The sequence below is a fragment of the Contarinia nasturtii genome, unplaced genomic scaffold, assembly GCF_009176525.2.
Source record: "Contarinia nasturtii isolate CC-2019 unplaced genomic scaffold, AAFC_CNas_1.1 Cnas_scaffold_1371, whole genome shotgun sequence".
In the NCBI taxonomy this organism is placed as follows: Eukaryota; Metazoa; Arthropoda; class Insecta; order Diptera; family Cecidomyiidae; genus Contarinia; species Contarinia nasturtii.
Window position 1 is genome coordinate 764940 of NW_022198708.1, and position 19397 is coordinate 784336.

Here is a 19397-nt window from a genome sequence, read left to right on the forward strand (position 1 = left end):
CCAAGCGCTGCGGACATTGTGCTTTTTCTCTCTGTTCTATATATTTTATATATAGCATTTGCGGGGCTTTTTTGAATTTCAAAAAAAAAAAACATAGCAAATTAGAAGAAGTCAGCAACGATGAGCCAAAAAAAGATCTTCACTTCCAAATAGATGAACATTTTTCCACAAGGGGTAATTTGAAATCCTCTCTGCAGTGGGAGATGGTGGCCAATCTGATCGATGCACTTGAACTCCGAAGCTATTAATCTGCATTCCTTTTGGGATTTTCCCTTTTCACCGCTTTTCAATTTGAATAAAACACAACATCCATTATTATTGGATAATTGAATGTACATTTATTTTAGTTGTTTTTTTTTTTTTTGTTTTTGGAATGAAATTGCTCAATCTTTTGCAATCTTAATAAAATAAATAGCTGGCATTATGATTGGAACTAGCTCGTGACAATACCACTTTTTTGGTTACGTTAACAAGATGTAGCACAGTCATTCAAATGTCTTCATTTGGCTTGAAAATCTTCCTCTCATATGTATGTGCTTTTTTTAATTGTTGGTTTAAGTAATTTCATTTCATTTTTTTTATTTTATTATTTTTAGTTTTGTTATTGTTAGTTATAAAACTAAATATGCTTAAATAACGTAATTGTTGCCGTTTGTTTAAATCTTATTCTCATTGTTGAAAAAATTATCATTGTTTTTCATATTTTTTTTTATCTGGATTTTGGTTTTTCATCTAATTACAATTTTGCATTTTTTTTTTTGAGAGTTGCTTTCATTTTGCTATTCATAGATGCCTCTTTGTATATTTCTCTCTCTCTCTCTGTCACACACTTTCTCGCTCTCACTATTCTATGTTGTGTTGCTATTTTAGAAACGGTGAAATTAAAATTAAAAATATTCAAGAGAATAATAAATGTTCATTTTAAGTTGTGAAAAATGTGTGTTCATGTTCATTAATTTATATATGTGTATGTGTGTGTGTGTTCTGTTTTGGGTTTATTTTATTATGTTGTCACAGGCATAACGGTAAATGTTTATAAATAATGTATTGTATTGGTGTTTGTTTTCACTAATATGACAATAAAACGTAACCGTATTTGATCATGCAATGAAACTTAATTACATTTCTTATTATATGGATGAGAGTTACTGTACTGTCTTGTCTCATGCGATTAAGCGAAAGCAAAGCAAATCTACTTTTGTTAATGTAATATCGGTTTTTATCCAAAATGGATCATTTTAAAAGGATTTTTCGGTAAAAATGTTTGGACTTTTGATGATTTGACTTTCTTTTTCGAATAAAAGCCTTGCATAAATTTGTTTCTAAATTCTAACAATAAGTCGACGAGATTAGTTATCTCTTTTTGGTTTCATGAACTTATTTTAAATGTGTAAGCTGTGCTCCAATGGAATGATACGTTTATAGTAAGTAAAGCCATCGATCATGTGACATGCGAATGATTGAAATGTTTTCATGAATCAATTGGATCAATGCCATTGATGAAATTGCGTCGAGTAAATGGTTCTGTGCGAGCAGGGTCTTAAAGAGTGTAAATATGTGGAAAACTGGAGATTGTGAATTTTTTAAATACTTCAGCGGAAATATTCATTCTGTTGAGAGTTCTTATGAAAATATTAGTAAGCAATATAATTTAATGATTCCAATTTGTTTCGGAAACATATCTGCATGCATATCGGATTTCAATCTAAGCATTTTTTGCTGCTCTTGTATTAGAAAAAAATGATCTTAAATTGAAAATCGATTAGTCCCAAAAAGCGCACAGAATCAATTGATTAGAATAGATCTAGATAGACATTTAAATAGACGCTTACCAGTAAACGTTCAAATATGTCACATCCCGATTTTCGATTTTTTGCCTAAAAAGCGCAAATATGAATTTGGGCAAAAATGGTTCAAATTATTTTTTTTTTTGGGTCTCTCTACCGATTAAATGCAAAAAATCGAAAATCGGGATGTGACATATTTGAACGTTTACTGGTTAGTTTAGACAAAAGTGCATTTATTTTGATTTTTTTTTTAATTTCACCGTGATTTGTTCAGAACTGAATGAACATCGAATCAAATTAATTCCGAAGATTTTTCGATGCAAAAAAATGATTGGAGTGATATCAAATGCGTTAAGCAAAATTCAATACGAAATTGTACATTTTGATTGAATGTAAAATCGTTGCATATTCTATGTCATCGAAAAATGTTTGTGGAATTGTACATCAAATTACATGACGTTTACCCTTTTATGTGTGATTCATTCTGTTTAGGAAGGGCTGAGGGCTAAATTCATTTCGGACGTAACGTTTTCTCTGTTAAAAAGAGATACATTTTTGCAGTTTGTTAAATATTATTATTACTTAATTGATGAATGTGTTATTGAATGTAATTTGTTTTTGTTTGCTGGAGAGAATTGGACTGACGGCTTTTTTATTGGTGACATTAGAAAAGAGAACAAAATCACTTTCTATACTTATTCGTAAGATATTCATTTTGGCTGTTGTTATTTGTAGATGTTATAATTGTTGTTCCACACATCTATGGGCTACGTATATCAATTTATTTGTTGTTAAATGTATGTAAACAAGATTATCAGAGTATAGTGGAGTGTAGATGTTAGTTATAATATTTATATTTGGCTCGGGTCGGCAATAAAACGAGCTATTTATGATACCGGATGTGAGCAAAACAGTTCACATGTTGATGAATTTAAATGATATATTCAGAGACCGGTGCTCAGCGAAGGGGAAATGGTGAAAAATAATTCTCCCCTTTACTTTTCTGCTAGAACTGACCTTTTAAGCAAAATTATTTCCATTCCTCCCAATGGGGATCTCGCTCTTTCCTTCTTCGATTTTTTCATTTTTTCACCATTCTCCCTCTTCTGAACATCAGCCTGTGGATAAATCTACTATTATCGCATCGTGATGAAAAAAGAATGATCATCGATTCCATTTATCGGTTGTAACGAGTGTTTTGCTATTCAAATCAAACGGATTAAATGGACAGTTTTTGTTCTAGTACAAATGACAATAATATGTGTATTAATGTTGTTGTTGTTCTTGTTCTCAATGGGATTTCAATGTAATTATTATCTAAAAAGGACATGCATGCGATACGTTTATTTCAAAAATGTCAATGGATTTTAATATCACTACAAATATCCTAAATAGAAATGGATGGATCTAATCATGTTCAATGTGAGATTTAATTTTATTTTTGTCTTTTATTCTAATAAAAATTATGTAATTTCATTGATTTTTCACATTTTGTGTGGTTCGTTTTTCTGAATGCTCAGTAAATTCCAATAATAACAACCACAGGACGTAATTTGAGTGTTGGTCTTGCTTTATTTCTTGGAGAATGAAAGAAAAACGTTTTTTTCACCGACTTTTTTCTTCTTCTTTGGTTTTTTTGGTTTTAATTCAATTTTCATTTGAATATGAGCTATCATTTTAACAATGGACAGTTTGCAAATTGCTTATATATCATCATTTTCTCGTCATAAATTTGTGTAGAGGGACGCATTTTTTTTTACTTTTCTAAGTATTTGTGTATGTGTGTTTCATTTCATCTATGACTACGGGCGGTTATTTATCATGTCATCTGTCATATTCGACTTTCTCTATCATAGAAGCCTCCCTCATGTATCGACAACTATTACCATGAAGTTTATTTCTTTTTGTTTTGGGATTTTTTTCTGAAAAAAATGTGTGCTGTGATAAAAGAATTGTCAAATTGCCAATTATACATCATCAAAATTAACAAAATCTTTCAACAATTTGAGAATGTGATTCAATATCTTTATCGGTTTTTATTTGGGACCTTTTTTGCTTTTCTCTCACTTTTTTCACTTTAATTTCATTTCAGCTGGATTATACTCACACAAGCATTTTACATGCACGAAAAATGACATTTTTATTACATTTTTGGATCTGTATCAGCCGCTACTTTGTCGATTCTCAGGATCAGAGCAGGAAATTATCAATCACAAAGAGCACGCTTGCTGGGATCCGCTCCTAGCTATGAAAGGTGCGCTGTATAGTAATACGAATTCAGGAGCGACTCCTGACAAGTAAACAATACTCTTTTGACGCTTACTAAGTACGACTTCATGTTATGTTCTCGATTAATTTGTGAAATGTTTGTTCGTTAAACAAAAAATTACATAACTGCATATCAATATAAAATTACTTTGATTAATAACAAATGATTTGAAATGTTTCTAGGGGACATCAACAATTATCATCGTTAAAAATGATTTCCGCTGTTGAAGGTGTCAAAAATTATTTGATGAGAAAATGTTTTTAAAAAAATCTTTTCATTGATAAAATTCACGAAATTTGAATATGTGTGATTGGAAATTTATGGGCGAAAGGTGGTACGGACGAGTAACAGGCATCGTTATTGAACGATAATAAACAATGATATATTAAATGATAATAAACAAAACGAACGAAGCGCATTTTTTCACTGTGAAAACATTTGGATTTTTTTAATTTACTAAAGAATATGTTTGAAAAGAAATCATTCGATCGTTTGATTAATATTTCCTTCATATTTTTTATCGCCATAAATCCTTTATTCAATGGTGAAAATACTTGTCATCGTGCTGGTAAAGAGCGAATGCTTGACACAAAAGAAACAATCTCCCTAGACATTGTACTGGGATATTTGGGGCTTGGTGAAAGAAATTATCTGACTGAAATTAGCTTTAACGCCCAGTTAAAACAAGAGACACCTATTTTCATCTCAGTACATTGTCTGCAATTCATTGACAAACCTTCTTATGTATGTCATTGTTTATGTGACCGCGAGAAGCTAAATAGTATTGTTTCTTATTGGTTTACAATTTTTAGATGCACAAAATTATTAGAACCAAGAAAGAACACATTCGATGTTATTGTGCGATAAAAAAAATCGGATGTAATAGGCAAGAATTTAATTTGCATAGATATGGCAAAATCCATTTATTTTATGTTGTCACTAATTTTGCATTTCAAACGAAGTTTTTATGTAATTATTATTTAATTGATTGTTATCGATGATTGAATTTTGATTCGTTTATCATCGTTTCGGCTACAATTTCGAAGGCATATCTTCGGCAAAAAGATGTGCAAAAATATATATATGGTATTTTGAGTAGCAAGTGATGATCAAAATAAGAAAATACACTTATAATGAGAATCGGGCAATAAAAAGAAAAATTAACAGAAAAACAAAACATAGATTAAACCATAGAAAAAAACGAAAACAATGTCTTTTTTTCAAAACGGAATGTTGTTTATAATACAATATTCTTTTATACAATTTGAACTAAAAAAACGAGATTTAATTTTAAAAGAAAAATCTCAAAATAATACATGTAAAAAAAAACAAATAAGGCAAGCAGCGTGCGTACGCCGTATTTTCTTTTCTTTTGCGTGTGTGTGTGCTTATAGTTTAAAAAAATCATTTATTGATTTCCCTTAAAATCCAATTCATAAAATATTCCAAATTTTTTTCTCTCTTTTTATCTTTCACATTTACTTAATACATATCATTTCGAAAAATGTTCAATTATTATTAGATTTTTAAGTTTCTGATTTATCCTACAGACATACTCAATTTTACTTTTGTCCCATTGTTCACAATTTATTGCTATCGATCAAAATTAATTAAAATAAAATGGTTTATTCATTGTGTAATTCTCTCTCTGTTTCGATCTCATTGAGGGTCTAGCCTTTTCATTCTTCTTTTTCGTCGATTTTTGTTAGTTTCTATCATTGTGTCTTGTTATTTCTTTCCTTTATGTTTCATTTGGACAGTATAGTTTTACAGTTATTGTATATATATACAAACATGCATAATTTATTAACACCTAATAACTTTAACAATATAAATCATATCTAAAAATTCATGTGCGATATTACACGAACAAAGAAAAATTCTTGAAATTAAACGAATTAAAATCGGACTAAATTCATAAGATACAAGAACTGAAAGCTCAAAATTGGTAAAAAAATGTTATTTTGTTTGTTGTTTTATTTTTCGGCAGACTGAAATAAAAAATTATTACAAACGCACGTCTCTCATAAGGATGTACATTTGTCGTAAAATTTTACGGCCTGTAACATCGCAATTCAGCTGTAATCAGTACCATATTTATGCACCAAATTTTTCATCGTTTTTTTTTCTCGCCACCATTTTGATGGTGTAAAAAAACCAATTCAAAATAATTTATAAAATATAATACGGAATCAGAGATTTTTTTGTTGCACGGAAATTATGATGTTATTCTAAAATTTAAACTAAAATCACACTTTGACACCGAAAGCGTTTAAATTCTACTTTCATAATGTTATAATATTTTTTTGTCAGAATATTTGTTTCATTAAATTTTTTCATTCAACGTTTTCATTCACACAGAAAGCAACCTATGCATATTATTTTCGGCAACAAAAACAATGGGATTTGATTATGTATTGACACAAAAAGATATTGGGCTCGGATGAAACTAACCAAGATTTTTGTCTTTAGAGAAGCAAACAAATAAATTGGTCGAAAGATTTTTTTTTATCTATATCACTCTCGTTCGCATGTGTCATTGTTCAGTGTGATTGAGTTTGCAATGCCTAAATATTTTGCTATCGATAGAAATACAGAGAAAACGCAAAAAAATGTTTGCACAAGAAATATAGAAATTAATTTAAACGATATGCTTTAATTTATTACTTTAGGTTTTCTAATTTTTTTTCTTGCTTTTTCCCGTCTTTTTTTAAATTTAATTCATAATTTTGTATTTGTGTGTTGTTTTTTTTTCTTTTGCATTCACAACACAACAAGTTCTTTTCTATCATTCTTCCCGTGTTCCCTCGTTGTGCCTTTCAAATGGCACAATCGCAGAAATCTGCACCTTTGCGTATTCAATGATGATACTGTTCACTTGTATTCAGACGTACAACTAATGTCGCACACATACACATATATAGCTACACTCTCACATTTCTTTCATTCTTTATAAATATACGCAAAGGTGCAGACTTCTGCGTCCGTGCCATTTCAAAGGCACATAGAGAAAACACGGGCTACTCATTTTTTTCTTCTTCATATTATTGCATAGTTTCGTGTGTTTTTGTGTGTGTGTGTGTGTGTGTGTGTGTGTGTGTGTGTGTGTGTGTGAATGTATGTTTATAACAACATCAATATGTTTCTTTTGTTGCTTTTGCTGGTTTTTGTTCTCACATTTTGTTTTGTGCTGACCACTCTCGGACAGTTTTAACATATATAACTTGCATTATTACACATTTATTGAAAATGTCATTTTGTTTATAACGTTTCATAGTGCGGATGAACTTTGTGTTGTTGGTTTTTTTTTATAAATTACTTCTAATATTTCCATTTGCGATTTATTAGCTTTGGAGATGAAATGTTCCCACTTTGCATTGATTTCGACTTGATCATCGGTCGACGATTGACTTTTCGACCGGACGGCGGACGATCGGCTGTTGATGGATGCGTTATAACCGTATCAATGTCGTGAGAACATTTCCGATACAATCACTTACGCGCCGTTCCAACTGTATTCAATGAATCACCACGGCTCTTTGAACGCGTCAATGAACTTTCACGCTCTGTAAATGAACAAAAGTTGAAATTGGTTAAAATTATCTTTACCAATCGAATTAATCTCTTCGTAATTCGAATCACAGTTTTCATGAGAAAAAAAATGCCATAAATTATCTCAAATTGAGATTCACAAATATATTGGAGTTATGGCGAAAATCTATAGGGAATCCCGGAAAAGGTCAATTGTATCTAGTGTGAAAAATTGAAAAGAAGGGGGATGGCCGGGCGGAGCATTCCGGTCAAACAAAAAAAACCTCGTCAAAAGTGCTTAATAATAAGTAAATAATATGAAAAAGTACCTTTGGCTAGTTTTTCCGCTTTATAAGCTCGCATAGCTTTGCCGCGTTTGTCTTGAATTAGTTTATCACCTCGTACGAAAATGCCATGTTTGGGTTTGCATGAAAAGTATTGAATATTTTGAACGGTTCCATCATTTTTACCCTGTGGCGTATCTAATTCGACTCCAATCCATGTACCGCTCTGAAAATGTCATAAAAATTGTTTTTATTTTTTTTCAAAATCGCTATATAATCTTTGGTGGTGACCCTTTTTTTTCGATTGTCGATGGCTTACCGAAAAATGTGTTGGTCCAATAAAACTGATGACACCGCTATGGTTGTATGGCCTAATGAGGACTGATTCGTTGAGCGTGATCCATTCGGGTAATGGGGTTTCGCTATGTGATAAGTTCATTTCATTTGCATCAGAATCGTTGTTGATCATTTTAACTGGTGTTGTCGCGGTTGTTTCATCTTCAATAAATGTCTTTGGTGTTGTATTGTTGGTGGTGGTGGTTGTTGTTTGTGACAATGTTTGATTGTGATTTTCTTTATTTTGTGTGTTGAGTACGTTTTGGTTGTTATCGTCGTTTAGAATAATAATGTTTTTATTTTCGTCATTTTGTTGTTCATTTTGTTGAGCGATTGTTTGTTTCGATTGTATCGCTTTATCGTTTGGACTATCCGATGGTGAGTCTGAAATCGATGATGGTGTATCTTTCATGAATGGATTGAATCGTTTTTGTCCACTACCCGGCGTATATGGTGTCGTCGTCAATTGTGAATTTTGTTTCGGCGGCGACGAACCAATTCGATCAAAATCTATGAAATTTATCGAATATTAGTTACTTTTGATATTTACAAAATAATAATAATGTCATTTTACCTGGAGTCTCATCAACACTCATTGAGCGTAGCGACAAAGCATCGTCATTTGTAAGATTGCTATTGCTAACCGCCTGTGAAAAGAAAATACCACATCCATTAAATTTGGTTCATTTCTATAAAAAGATGTAGATTGACCATTCAAAGTGCTTCAGACAGAAGTAATAAATACCTGTGATCCATAGCCACTAGATGATGTGGATGAGGTCATGCTTGGCGTGCCGGATGCTAATGGTTTATTCGAGGCGTTTGTCGCGTTTTTTCGCACGTTTTTTGTCACATTATTTGAAATACACGTTGAACTACTTATCGATGGATAATTGTTTCCGATATCACGTAATGAGCCCATCGTTTTGCTTGTGGGAAAACGTGATTTTAATGGTGGCTTTCGAACGGCACTCTCATCAAATTGATTCAATTCAGAGTCACTATAATTTTCTTCAACTTCTTCGCTTAAGGTGTGACGTGATGATGGCTCTTCGTGCAGTGTCGTCATTCGTAAGCCAAGCTTACCACTTGCCGGCGATGCTAAATAATTAAACACACAAATAAATGTTAGTCGAAATTGTCATATTTTGGAAGGGAAAAAAACAATATAAAATGATGGTTTTTCAAAAACAAAATATACCCAAAGACACACAGATTTTCACACAAAACTCTCTATAAACAAAGAGAGCGAGAAAAAGAATAAGGAGATTTTATTTCGATAAAAAAAACGTACGTTTTGAAGACGTTTGTTGCAGGCGCAGTGAATTCAGATTTAAATTTAGATTCAAGAATGTTGGTCGAGCTGCATGATCCGTAACAATTTCAATGTAAGCATGTGTTATGATAAATGTTATAGAGAGGGTTACATTAATGTCATTTATTATGAAATGAATATAATTTCTTCTGGTTGAGCCTTTGATCGTGCTCATTGTGACACAAAATGCCACAGAAAATTGCAGATTGTGTTCTTAAAGAAAATTTAAAATGGAAAATGGTCAAAATGATTTGAGTAAATGTTCATTCAAAGCGATATAACTTCTTTTTTGTCTTTTTTTTCGCATTGAATCCGATCAAAATGAATATTTACACAAAATCATCGGGTTATTATACTCTACAGCACATTGCACACTCTAAAACATATATGAAAACTAAAGTGGAGTAGCTAAATAGGATTCAAACTCTAGATAACATCTAAATGGAGGATAAATGCAGAAGAAAATGACGAAAAATGAAAATGTCATTTTACCTTAAAACGCTTTGTACCTCTGCAAAAGTAAAATCGATCGTGCTATCGATTTGTTTCATTTTTCGTCGAAAAAAGCTGCATTTTTCCCCAACAACAATCAAAGCCATGCTCAAAGAAAAAAAGTTTCAACGAAAAATATCAAGCAAAAATCTGAACTAAAAAAAGCAACGAACGCATGCATGTAATGATTTGAGATGCAATTTGAAAATTTTGAAAATTCAAGTCAAGCCTCTATGTTCATTGTATGATTTTTTTGTCTTAATCGGTTTTAAGTTTTCTTTGTGTTTTTATACAAAATAAGATCATTCATCAAGTAATCTAACATTTATTTTCCCGTTCAATATCTTTCAAGTCAAAACGTAAGAGTAAAACAAAAGAAACGATTAAACAAAATTGTAGCAACGGACGGAATTGAACGAAACAAAAAAAAATCGTGAGAGAGAAAGAGAGATAGAAAGATAAGTCGTCTAAGCGACCTTTTTTTTTGTTTAAAAAAAAATTCAAAAATAATTTGCGGAAAAAGCTAAAAAACTCAAAATCATTCATCGCTAGGAAAATATAAAAAAAACCAAATAAATGGAAGGATTAGCGACAAAAAAGGTTGAGAGTAGCAAAAAACATTATTTTACTGCAAACAAAAACGTGAATAATTTACAGAGAGATTTCAAAAGAATATGGAAATAAATAAAATAAAAACAGATCGATTTGTTCGGGTTCGAATTTTCCGGAAAACGAAAATTCAGATTTTTTTTTTTTTTTTTCAAATATAAATTCGACAAAAAACATAATTCGTTACGCCTAAGTTGTGTGTTTTTTGTTTTGTTTGATTCCATTTGATGTTTACCTGACAGGATAGAGCCTTGACGATTTACAACGGAAATACAACGAGAAGTTTGATATGCGTTTGTATGAAATTTTGAATGAAAAAAATAATTAGATAAACAGTCTTTTTTAAATCTCTATTGATTTGTATAGAAAAACAACACTGATATCGCTCAGTTCTTTTTTTTAGAGAAACAACGAAAATGAAAAGCCAGCACGAAATAAATAACAAAAGTCTATTGAATATTTATAGTAGGTTTGTTATTAGTTTGGTTTTCCTTTTGACAATATTCCGATATCCCATGGTAATTATCTTAAAAGGAAGTCCCTACTTTTATTGTATGAAAATTATAGTTGGAAAAAAATCGATAGTCTTTTTGTACCAGTTGATGTTTGTTTATGCTCGCAGTATTTTCTTGAAATAATTGCATTTAAAATAAGAAGCCCGTTGGACAGCACTTGGCCAGTTTGAAATTCCTATAAATTCACGAGTTTTTCGTGGTAAAAAACGTTCAACATAAAAACGCATAAGGTGCTTCACTTGAATAATTTTTTTTTTCATTTGATCACCGTTTGTATGAATGTGTGTGTGTATGTGTGCAAACCTATCATATGTATGAAATTTGTCAAAATGTGAAAATCAAATGATTTATCAAAAAAAAAATGTCAAGCTAAAATGTGATCAAATGAGTAAAGTTAAATGTTTTCGATGTGGTGATCATTGTTGCTGGCGAAATTGTATGTATATGAAAATTGCCATAAAAAAATGATCAAATGATTAACTTGAGACGTAATCGAATGGTGGATAGGATTGGTGCTTTTAGATGAACGTATTTGCACACGGCGAACGTGAAGTGTAACATCACTCAATCACACAGATTTTTGTCTGAATGAAAATTGTTAAAAAAAATTGCATCACTAGCGCTACATTTGAATGACCTAGAGAATCAGGTAAATATATATTGTGGATGACATGTAAAACAAAATAGATATTATAAATGCTAAAAATGCAATTATTTTTTGCTATAAGGGATTATTGTTTTTTTTTTATTATTAAAAAAATGTATCAAAAGATATAGCGTTGCGTATATTTAAAATAAGGGCTATTCGATTATAATTAGTGTATAATTATATGTTTAATTTGCAATTTATCAAAATGCTATATGTTAAACGGTTCGGCAAACTGATGCCGAATGAGTCGTTTATTATTGTTATGAAGAATATTAAAAAACCAATAAATTTATTGTTATTCAACGATTTTATCAACTGGACATATTAATCTCGTGCGCATTAATGTTGCACGCACATTACAGCGAATCAACGTTGATCAAATGATGGTGAGTATTTTTTTCCTTGTCAGAATTTGGCGACTTGCCCGATTATAAATCAAAAGTTCATATAGTCTGTGTGTGTAATTCAATTTTGCTTCACTGAGATCAATAAAATTCCGGCAACGGAAATACATGAATAACAATAAATCCAAAGGACTACTGCATTTGGGATTACATTGTATGAAAGATAAAACATTATGGGAGTTTCATCGTATTCACGTACAGTCGGGAAGAGAATCCAAAAATGTGAATATTTTTTTTTTTCATAAAGGAAATTTGCTGAAAACCAAATGATTCGAATTGCCGAGGGTCGACTGTACACCTTCATCAATCCGAATAAATACGAAACTATATATTTTAAGTGGCATTAAATAATGTTTCATCTTTCGATTTTTGTTTGTTTTTAAATTGTTGGAATGAAAAATAGAGCAGCGAGCTATATTAGTAATTGCCAGCCTGAAATAATTATTATTTAAATATATAAAAGGAATTGTTCATCATCATCGATTCAATATATATATCGAATTTAAAGCCATTTTCAGAAAGAGATACAAACTGCATAAAAAGATAAAGCAACAACAACGAAAAATGGTAGTGGTATATATTTTTGTCATTTAAAAATGGAACGCAAGCTATATTTCGCTGAAGCAATATTATATGTAAATGAACAAACAGTCAACTGTTGATTATATATGATTATGTAAAAAAGGCTCGATTTAAATATTTTAAATGCAATATAAGCAATTGAATTAATTCCGTATATTAAATGATTGAGAAAGATAAGTGGCGATAAGCGCTTTTTTATAATTTCGATAAATCTGCGCTTTCAAGTCGTTTTTTATCTTTCTCTGGGAAACGATCATCTATTCTCAGATGTAAACATTTTATTTCTTTTTTTTCGTTTCAAATTTAGTGTTCGCAATAAGAATTATCGCTATTTGATTCAAGTAACCAGAATTGAAACAAATAGTTGATTCAATGCCACATTGTCAGTATGAATATTTTCCTTAATCATGACAATTACTGTCTTGCATGATCTTGAAAATGTCTGTGTCGGACATTGAAAAAAACAAAAATGTTGAAACATTCACAGCCAATTTGTTTCGATTTACAAAATTTATTACGATTAAAAACTGACAAAAGCAAACAATATCGCCTGGTTCACCATTTATATTTCGAAAAACAAAAATGAAAGAGACATTTTTAACGAAAGAGACGAAAATAGAAATGATATGATTTTGCTTTCATTGTTGACATCGAAAGAGAAAAAATGAAGAAAAAAAATCCCGTGTTGTATGATTGTGACGATGCTTGTGGGAAACTTACCGAGTCCATATTGTTTTGACGATCCACTGATTGATTCATCATTTATGCCTTTTGCACCGCCATGACCTGGTCAAATAAATAGAGGCATTTTATTGAAAACGGAAAACGAGTTGATTTTTTTTTTTTTTTTTTTGGAAAAATTCATAATTTTCTTTGTTAGTTATTGCTTGGCGTGCTAGATCAAGGATCTCAAGAAATTAACATATTTACTCGTTTTTTGCTTGGCATTTCCATTAAATGAATCGATGTTTTCTCATTTTTTGAAGCACAATAAGATTTGGACCAAATTTCTTTCTCCAAATCAAATGTTAGGCCCCATTTATTTCGGCACTCTTCGATTCAACATTATTTCATCTAAGAAAATCGTTTTTTAAAAAGTCTTACCTTGATACGAAATAAACATGTCACGACCTTGATTCAAAACCGATCTGGATAGTGCTAAATCGCTTTCGTTAAGATCAACGAATGATTCAGAGCGTCCGGTGTTGATCAGTGATTCCATCGATGCATCAAAACGCATAATCTAAATGAGAGGCAAGCAATGGAAATTAATCGAAGTGACTGCTATAAAACGTTCGCTCCAAGAATTTTAAACACATTCGAACATTTTCAAAAGAGATAAGCGATTCTTTCTCCGAATGAATAAAAGCAAAAAAAAAAATGAAGTACGAAAATGAAACGATATTGAGCAATACCAAATGCCCATAGAACCAAATACTAGATACACAGATAACCAAATGAAATTAAGAATGGTATAGTGCATGTTAATTGGATAAAATTAATTTGAATGAAAACAATACTTACTCCAATATTGTGTGTTGTGTCTTTCACAGCCTTTAATATTGAAAGTTGCAAATGATTTTCGAATTTTGTTTGTTTTACGTTTTTTTTTGTTAAGTAATATGGTTTTAGATGGTGATTTGTTAGAATTCAATGTGTATATACGTGCGAAGAATGGCAGCATTTTTGTTTAGTTTTAGTGCAAGATTTTTTGATATAAAAAAGAAGCAGAAAAAAGTCAAGAATAAATGATTAAAATTAAAGGAAGATATTATGGTGGTATTTTTTTTAAATTGGGTTTTCTTTAGACATTAATACAACATATTTTTTATGGTTAGTGTCAAGAAAATTAAAAACGGCAATTTTTGTAACAAATCCAATGGCTTTGAGTAAATGAGTCATACACATTTTTTTTGTATTAAAAAAATTGTGTTAGCGTGTTTTGGTCTATTAATTTCATTTAATGTTGGTTTTTGTTTTACGTGAAATGGGAAATGAGTGAGTTATTTTCAGTTTTATGCAAAAATGGATAAATCAACAGCGATTAAATCAAAAAAAAAAAAGAAAGAAAGAAATGAAAACAATTTATTTCTTGTTTTCGCACAGGTGAATTGCAATTGTGTGAGACAGTACTATTCAAACTTATGGCATATATATAGTACACACATATTAAAAGTAAACAGGCCATTGCTTTATTGCATTGAAAATGGAAAAAAGTATAACCAACCAAAGAGAGAGAGAGAGAGAAAAAAAACAACAACATTTTGCACACAACAAAAAGTCCATACCTGTGAGAAATTTGGTACGCTGACGGTCTTTCGCATTGACAATGATTGACCATGGCTTTGTTCTAGCTCTTTAATTGCAACACTTTGCCGCAGACGATCCAATGTTAAAATACTTTCAACTGCCGACACACCACGCGTGTATTTTTCTATTTAAAAAAAATGAACGAATAACCAATTCATTTCACATAAATTCAGTTGAAAGTCACGAAGCTACTTTTATATTTGGAAATTATTCAATGGAACAGCTGAACTTAATGTTCGAGTAATGGTGCTGGTAAAAAAAAGATATGAAAACAAACAAACCGATGTATGTTTCGCCATCGCATGCTGAACTATCTTCACCGCTGGCCGCCAATTGAGCCAATGATTCACGATCTTCCAGTTCTTCCGATGCTTTTGGTATATTGGATACAACTTCATAGGTAACACCAGTCTGTGTAATATTCAAATCACTGCGTCCCAACCATTTTGATTTCTTTAAACGCTCCGCGATGCTTTGACGTTTATAAATATTTAAACTAATTCGCTTGCGAAGTACCAAATCCATTGGTGCTGGATGTGATAAGCGTACAGTTGTTTTCAAAATTAAATATACCCGTTCATTGGCTGCAATCAATATTTGAATGAATAAAATTAGTAAATCGGACGAAATCGGAGCCGACAAATGTGCATAAATTATAAAATGTAAATGTTGCATGTGGGTAACACACCCACCACACACGTTAACGTGTTGTGTTTACCTTCAGTGACGCGATTCAATGCTTGGCTATCATGCAGTGACGAATCCCAGCTAACAATGGCACACACATCCTTCTCTAAATGCTGCAGAATTTGCAATGTATAAAATTTATTTCCGTGCTCTTTGGGTAAAATGGAATTGATTCCGGCAATGGGCACCTCTTCATTCGAATTTTGTGCGCTCATATCGTCGGCTGTTGAAAAAAACAACAAAATAAATTTTTCAAACAAAAAAACAACAACCATGTGTCGACAAAAGGTCAATTTCAATGGCCTTTGGTAACCTTCACAACCCGAGCGTATGCAAGCTGGAATGCATTTGCATCGATTATCCGATGCAAATAGCGATTCAAAAAAGAGTTGTGCAATTAAAGGTGAAAGTTGAGCACTCACCATTGAGATCTAAGAATAAAACTGGAACATGCGGTTCCATGCCATGTGGTGGACACCAATTGGCCGGAGCACCGGGTATGCCACATCCAGCGGCTGGAACAAGCACTGAATTTCGTTCTTCGGTCAATGAAATCCATTGATGGACCAAACTCAATTCACGTTCACGTTCCTCTTCCGTTTTATCCTCTTTGTTAATAAGCTTTTGAATTTGTTGATCTAAATATTTGCGACGGCGTCCCAACGCTTCACTCCATTTTTCACGTAACACCGTTAAATCTTCCTCTTGATACGAATCCATTGGTTTTTGTAATTTTGAGCGTACAGTTACACTGCCAACGGCAATATTTAAAATTGATTGACATATAATTGGCAATGTGCCGGAATTTTGTACCGGTTTAACGCGCACTTGAATGCGACGCTGTTGTCCTTGTCGCAATTGATAAATGCCACCGGTTAGTACGTCCGTACGATTGGTCACTTCGACCGGTGTATATTCACCATTATCGTTTAGCTCATGAATTTCCATCCATAATTCAATTTTACGCGACAATTCGGCCCAACGATCGACCAATGAACGGGCTTTGGCTTGTTGTTGTTCCACCTCCCAGCCTTTGTTACGTGAAAAACCAGCCGATCGATGACCCCATACTTCAATCGATAATGCACCCTCCGAACAATGTTCAAGGAATTCTTCATTTATTGTGACCGTATATTCTTGCGAATGATCAAAATTGAATGACATATTTTGATTGTGACGTGGCGCTTCGGAGTTAACAACCGGTACAACGGTTTCTTGATGATTCCAAAATGTGTACTGGCAAAATACGAAATTTGATAGTGACAATGGTAAACCGGTTGCTTGTTTAATTGTTATACGACATGTAACTTGATTATTTATCGAATCATTCATGTAATCATCGTCACGATAATCGGACGATGAGTCGGATGCTGTTTCACACATTCGATCTTGTGGCAATTGACCGGCCGTTCGGCTGATTTCCACTTGTAAACGACCCGCCACTTCACCTTGTTGACTTATGATTGGCGTATGATAGTCCAATTTCACATCGTGGAACAATACATCAAGAAATATATTTGCAACACCAATTAAATTGTGATTCTCTTGAGACTCATAAAATGGATCCAATGTTTTAATCGATTCATCGTCCTGTAGTCAGAATAATAAAAACAAATTAGATGTCATATTGAGTATCATATCTTATCAACGCAACACCGTGCGACGAATTAAATGAATAAAATAAAGCGAAGAATAAATGCAAAATACATTGAATCAGCGAATAAATTTTGACAAAAGAGAGCTGGTATTGGCACCGAAGAAGTGGGGACACTTATTCCATATAATTTTTCACCTTATTTCAAGAAAGAGCCGAAAGAATTGTGGTCGCACCTCTGCGGTACCTATAATAGCTCTACAGAAAACGTTTATTGTTTCAAATTTTCACCCGCAACACACAAGCATAGAGACAAAAGCTACAAACAGAAGGTGCCAAATAAAGCAATTGAGTAAGTTTTGAGAATGATCTGTACCTCATCATCATCATTATCCACACGAGGATCCACAATGGGCTTTTTTGTATTTAGTATGATAGAAAGAAATGATTTTATTTATGATTAGTTATTAGTTTTTTAGGAAAGTTTAAAAATAGATGTTAATTCTTGTCGTCTATGATGAAACGAACTTAAAGCGAAGTTTACTTACACGTCCGCTAATCAATCGTTCTTTGTATTCCTGGTACATGTCTCTCATATCGACCAATTTATTTTCTAGCTTTTCCATGCTCCAAACTTGGCTGCCCGAATTAACGCGACGCACCAAAATGGCCGGTTCACTTACGAACGCTCCGCGCTGAAAACATGACACAACAATAAAAATGGTTATCAAACATTGTCCCACATTTCGCAAAGAAAAAATGAATTTGAGAAAATAGAACCACTCACCCGTCGATTTGGACTGAGGTTGGCCGGTGGAATTTGTAGTGTAACGCTAAATTTGGTTTGTTTTTCCATTTCTTCGGCAAGTACGTTGGCCTCTTGTACCAATGCGTTGGCACGTACAATGTCGGCTTTGAGTTGACCAAGTGATCGCCGAAACATTTCATCCCGTTCTTGTGCCCATTTTTCGACGCGCATTTGTGTAGTTGGTGTGCTGGCCACTTTGCCCACTTTCAACGGATCGTATGGAATGTATGGTGCATATGGTGTTGTTGGTGATAAAATGTTTCGCAACTTTTGAAATTGACGTTCATATTCCAATCGTTGTTTCTCCAATGCGGTTTGTTTGTCCTCTTCATGTTGTCGCTCCAATTGTTCGATGGCCGCTTGAATTGGATCGTTACTCATTTCATTTTGCATAAGTTCTTCGCGCGCAAATGCATAATCAATGGTTTGTGCTGGTGTTTGTGGTTCGGATGAATGATTTGATCCATTTTTTGCTGTTTTTGGACAATTTACACGGAAAAAATGATGATTTCCCCATAAAATACGGTCACCATGTCGCAACAATGTTTTCGATGTTACCGCCGAACCATTTACAAATGAACGTGCATTATTTATTGGCTCCATAAATAGGCTACCATCTTCAATTGACAGTGTACAATGTTCGTCTTGAATGCCCAAACCATTGAGTTGAATGTCGGGCTGTGGTATTGTACAACTTATACCGCCAACCAATGTTCGATCTTTTAAATAATACACCAACAATTCATTGAGCGATGGATCCGCATTTAAATTAACTAAATAAAATTTATTCTTTTCCACTTGAATGCCGCTCGCCTGTACACTGATGCCCATTTTTTCCAGCGCTTGTTGACGCGCATTTTGAATACGTTCCGTTTTCACCAATTTCTCTTCCCACGTTTGTGACACTTTAAAACGAATAAACGAATTATTTAATTAATTAACTAAACTTGAATAAACGAATTATTATTAATAATAAAAAATTAATTTAAAAAAATAATAATAAATAAATTGGTATTAGGTTTACCTTGTTTCATGAGATTTTCACTTTCGGCCAATTTATCGTGAATGTCAATATCGCCGACCGGCGAACCGGTTGCATGTTTTAACATCTCTCGTAATGCTTCCACTTCCATTCTTAATTCACGAATTATACGAGCATTTGGGTCTTCATTTATGACAGCATGATTGACAATTCGTTTCGCTCGATCGGCATACCTACAAAGCA

The 19397-nt window shown here is 32.5% G+C and overlaps 1 protein-coding gene across 1 annotated transcript in view; it reads right to left on the bottom strand.

The window, feature by feature from the left end:
• Window positions 1-749: 749 nt before the first annotated feature.
• Window positions 750-19397, bottom strand: part of LOC116345701 (kinesin-like protein KIF13B) — a 34859-nt gene continuing 16211 nt past the window's right edge. Inside the window, exons 6-23 of the mRNA XM_031775314.1 lie at window positions 19197-19387; window positions 18152-19077; window positions 17913-18059; window positions 17741-17779; window positions 16193-17360; window positions 15802-15993; window positions 15365-15667; window positions 15062-15207; window positions 14298-14327; window positions 13878-14016; window positions 13494-13559; window positions 10859-10873; window positions 9502-9570; window positions 8953-9308; window positions 8782-8854; window positions 8191-8717; window positions 7917-8097; window positions 750-7622 (exon numbers count right to left, since the gene is read on the bottom strand). Of these exons, the coding sequence (XP_031631174.1) occupies window positions 7549-7622; window positions 7917-8097; window positions 8191-8717; window positions 8782-8854; window positions 8953-9308; window positions 9502-9570; window positions 10859-10873; window positions 13494-13559; window positions 13878-14016; window positions 14298-14327; window positions 15062-15207; window positions 15365-15667; window positions 15802-15993; window positions 16193-17360; window positions 17741-17779; window positions 17913-18059; window positions 18152-19077; window positions 19197-19387 (4642 nt within the window). The 3' untranslated portion in view covers window positions 750-7548. The remainder of the gene's footprint in view (window positions 7623-7916; window positions 8098-8190; window positions 8718-8781; window positions 8855-8952; window positions 9309-9501; window positions 9571-10858; window positions 10874-13493; window positions 13560-13877; window positions 14017-14297; window positions 14328-15061; window positions 15208-15364; window positions 15668-15801; window positions 15994-16192; window positions 17361-17740; window positions 17780-17912; window positions 18060-18151; window positions 19078-19196; window positions 19388-19397) is intronic.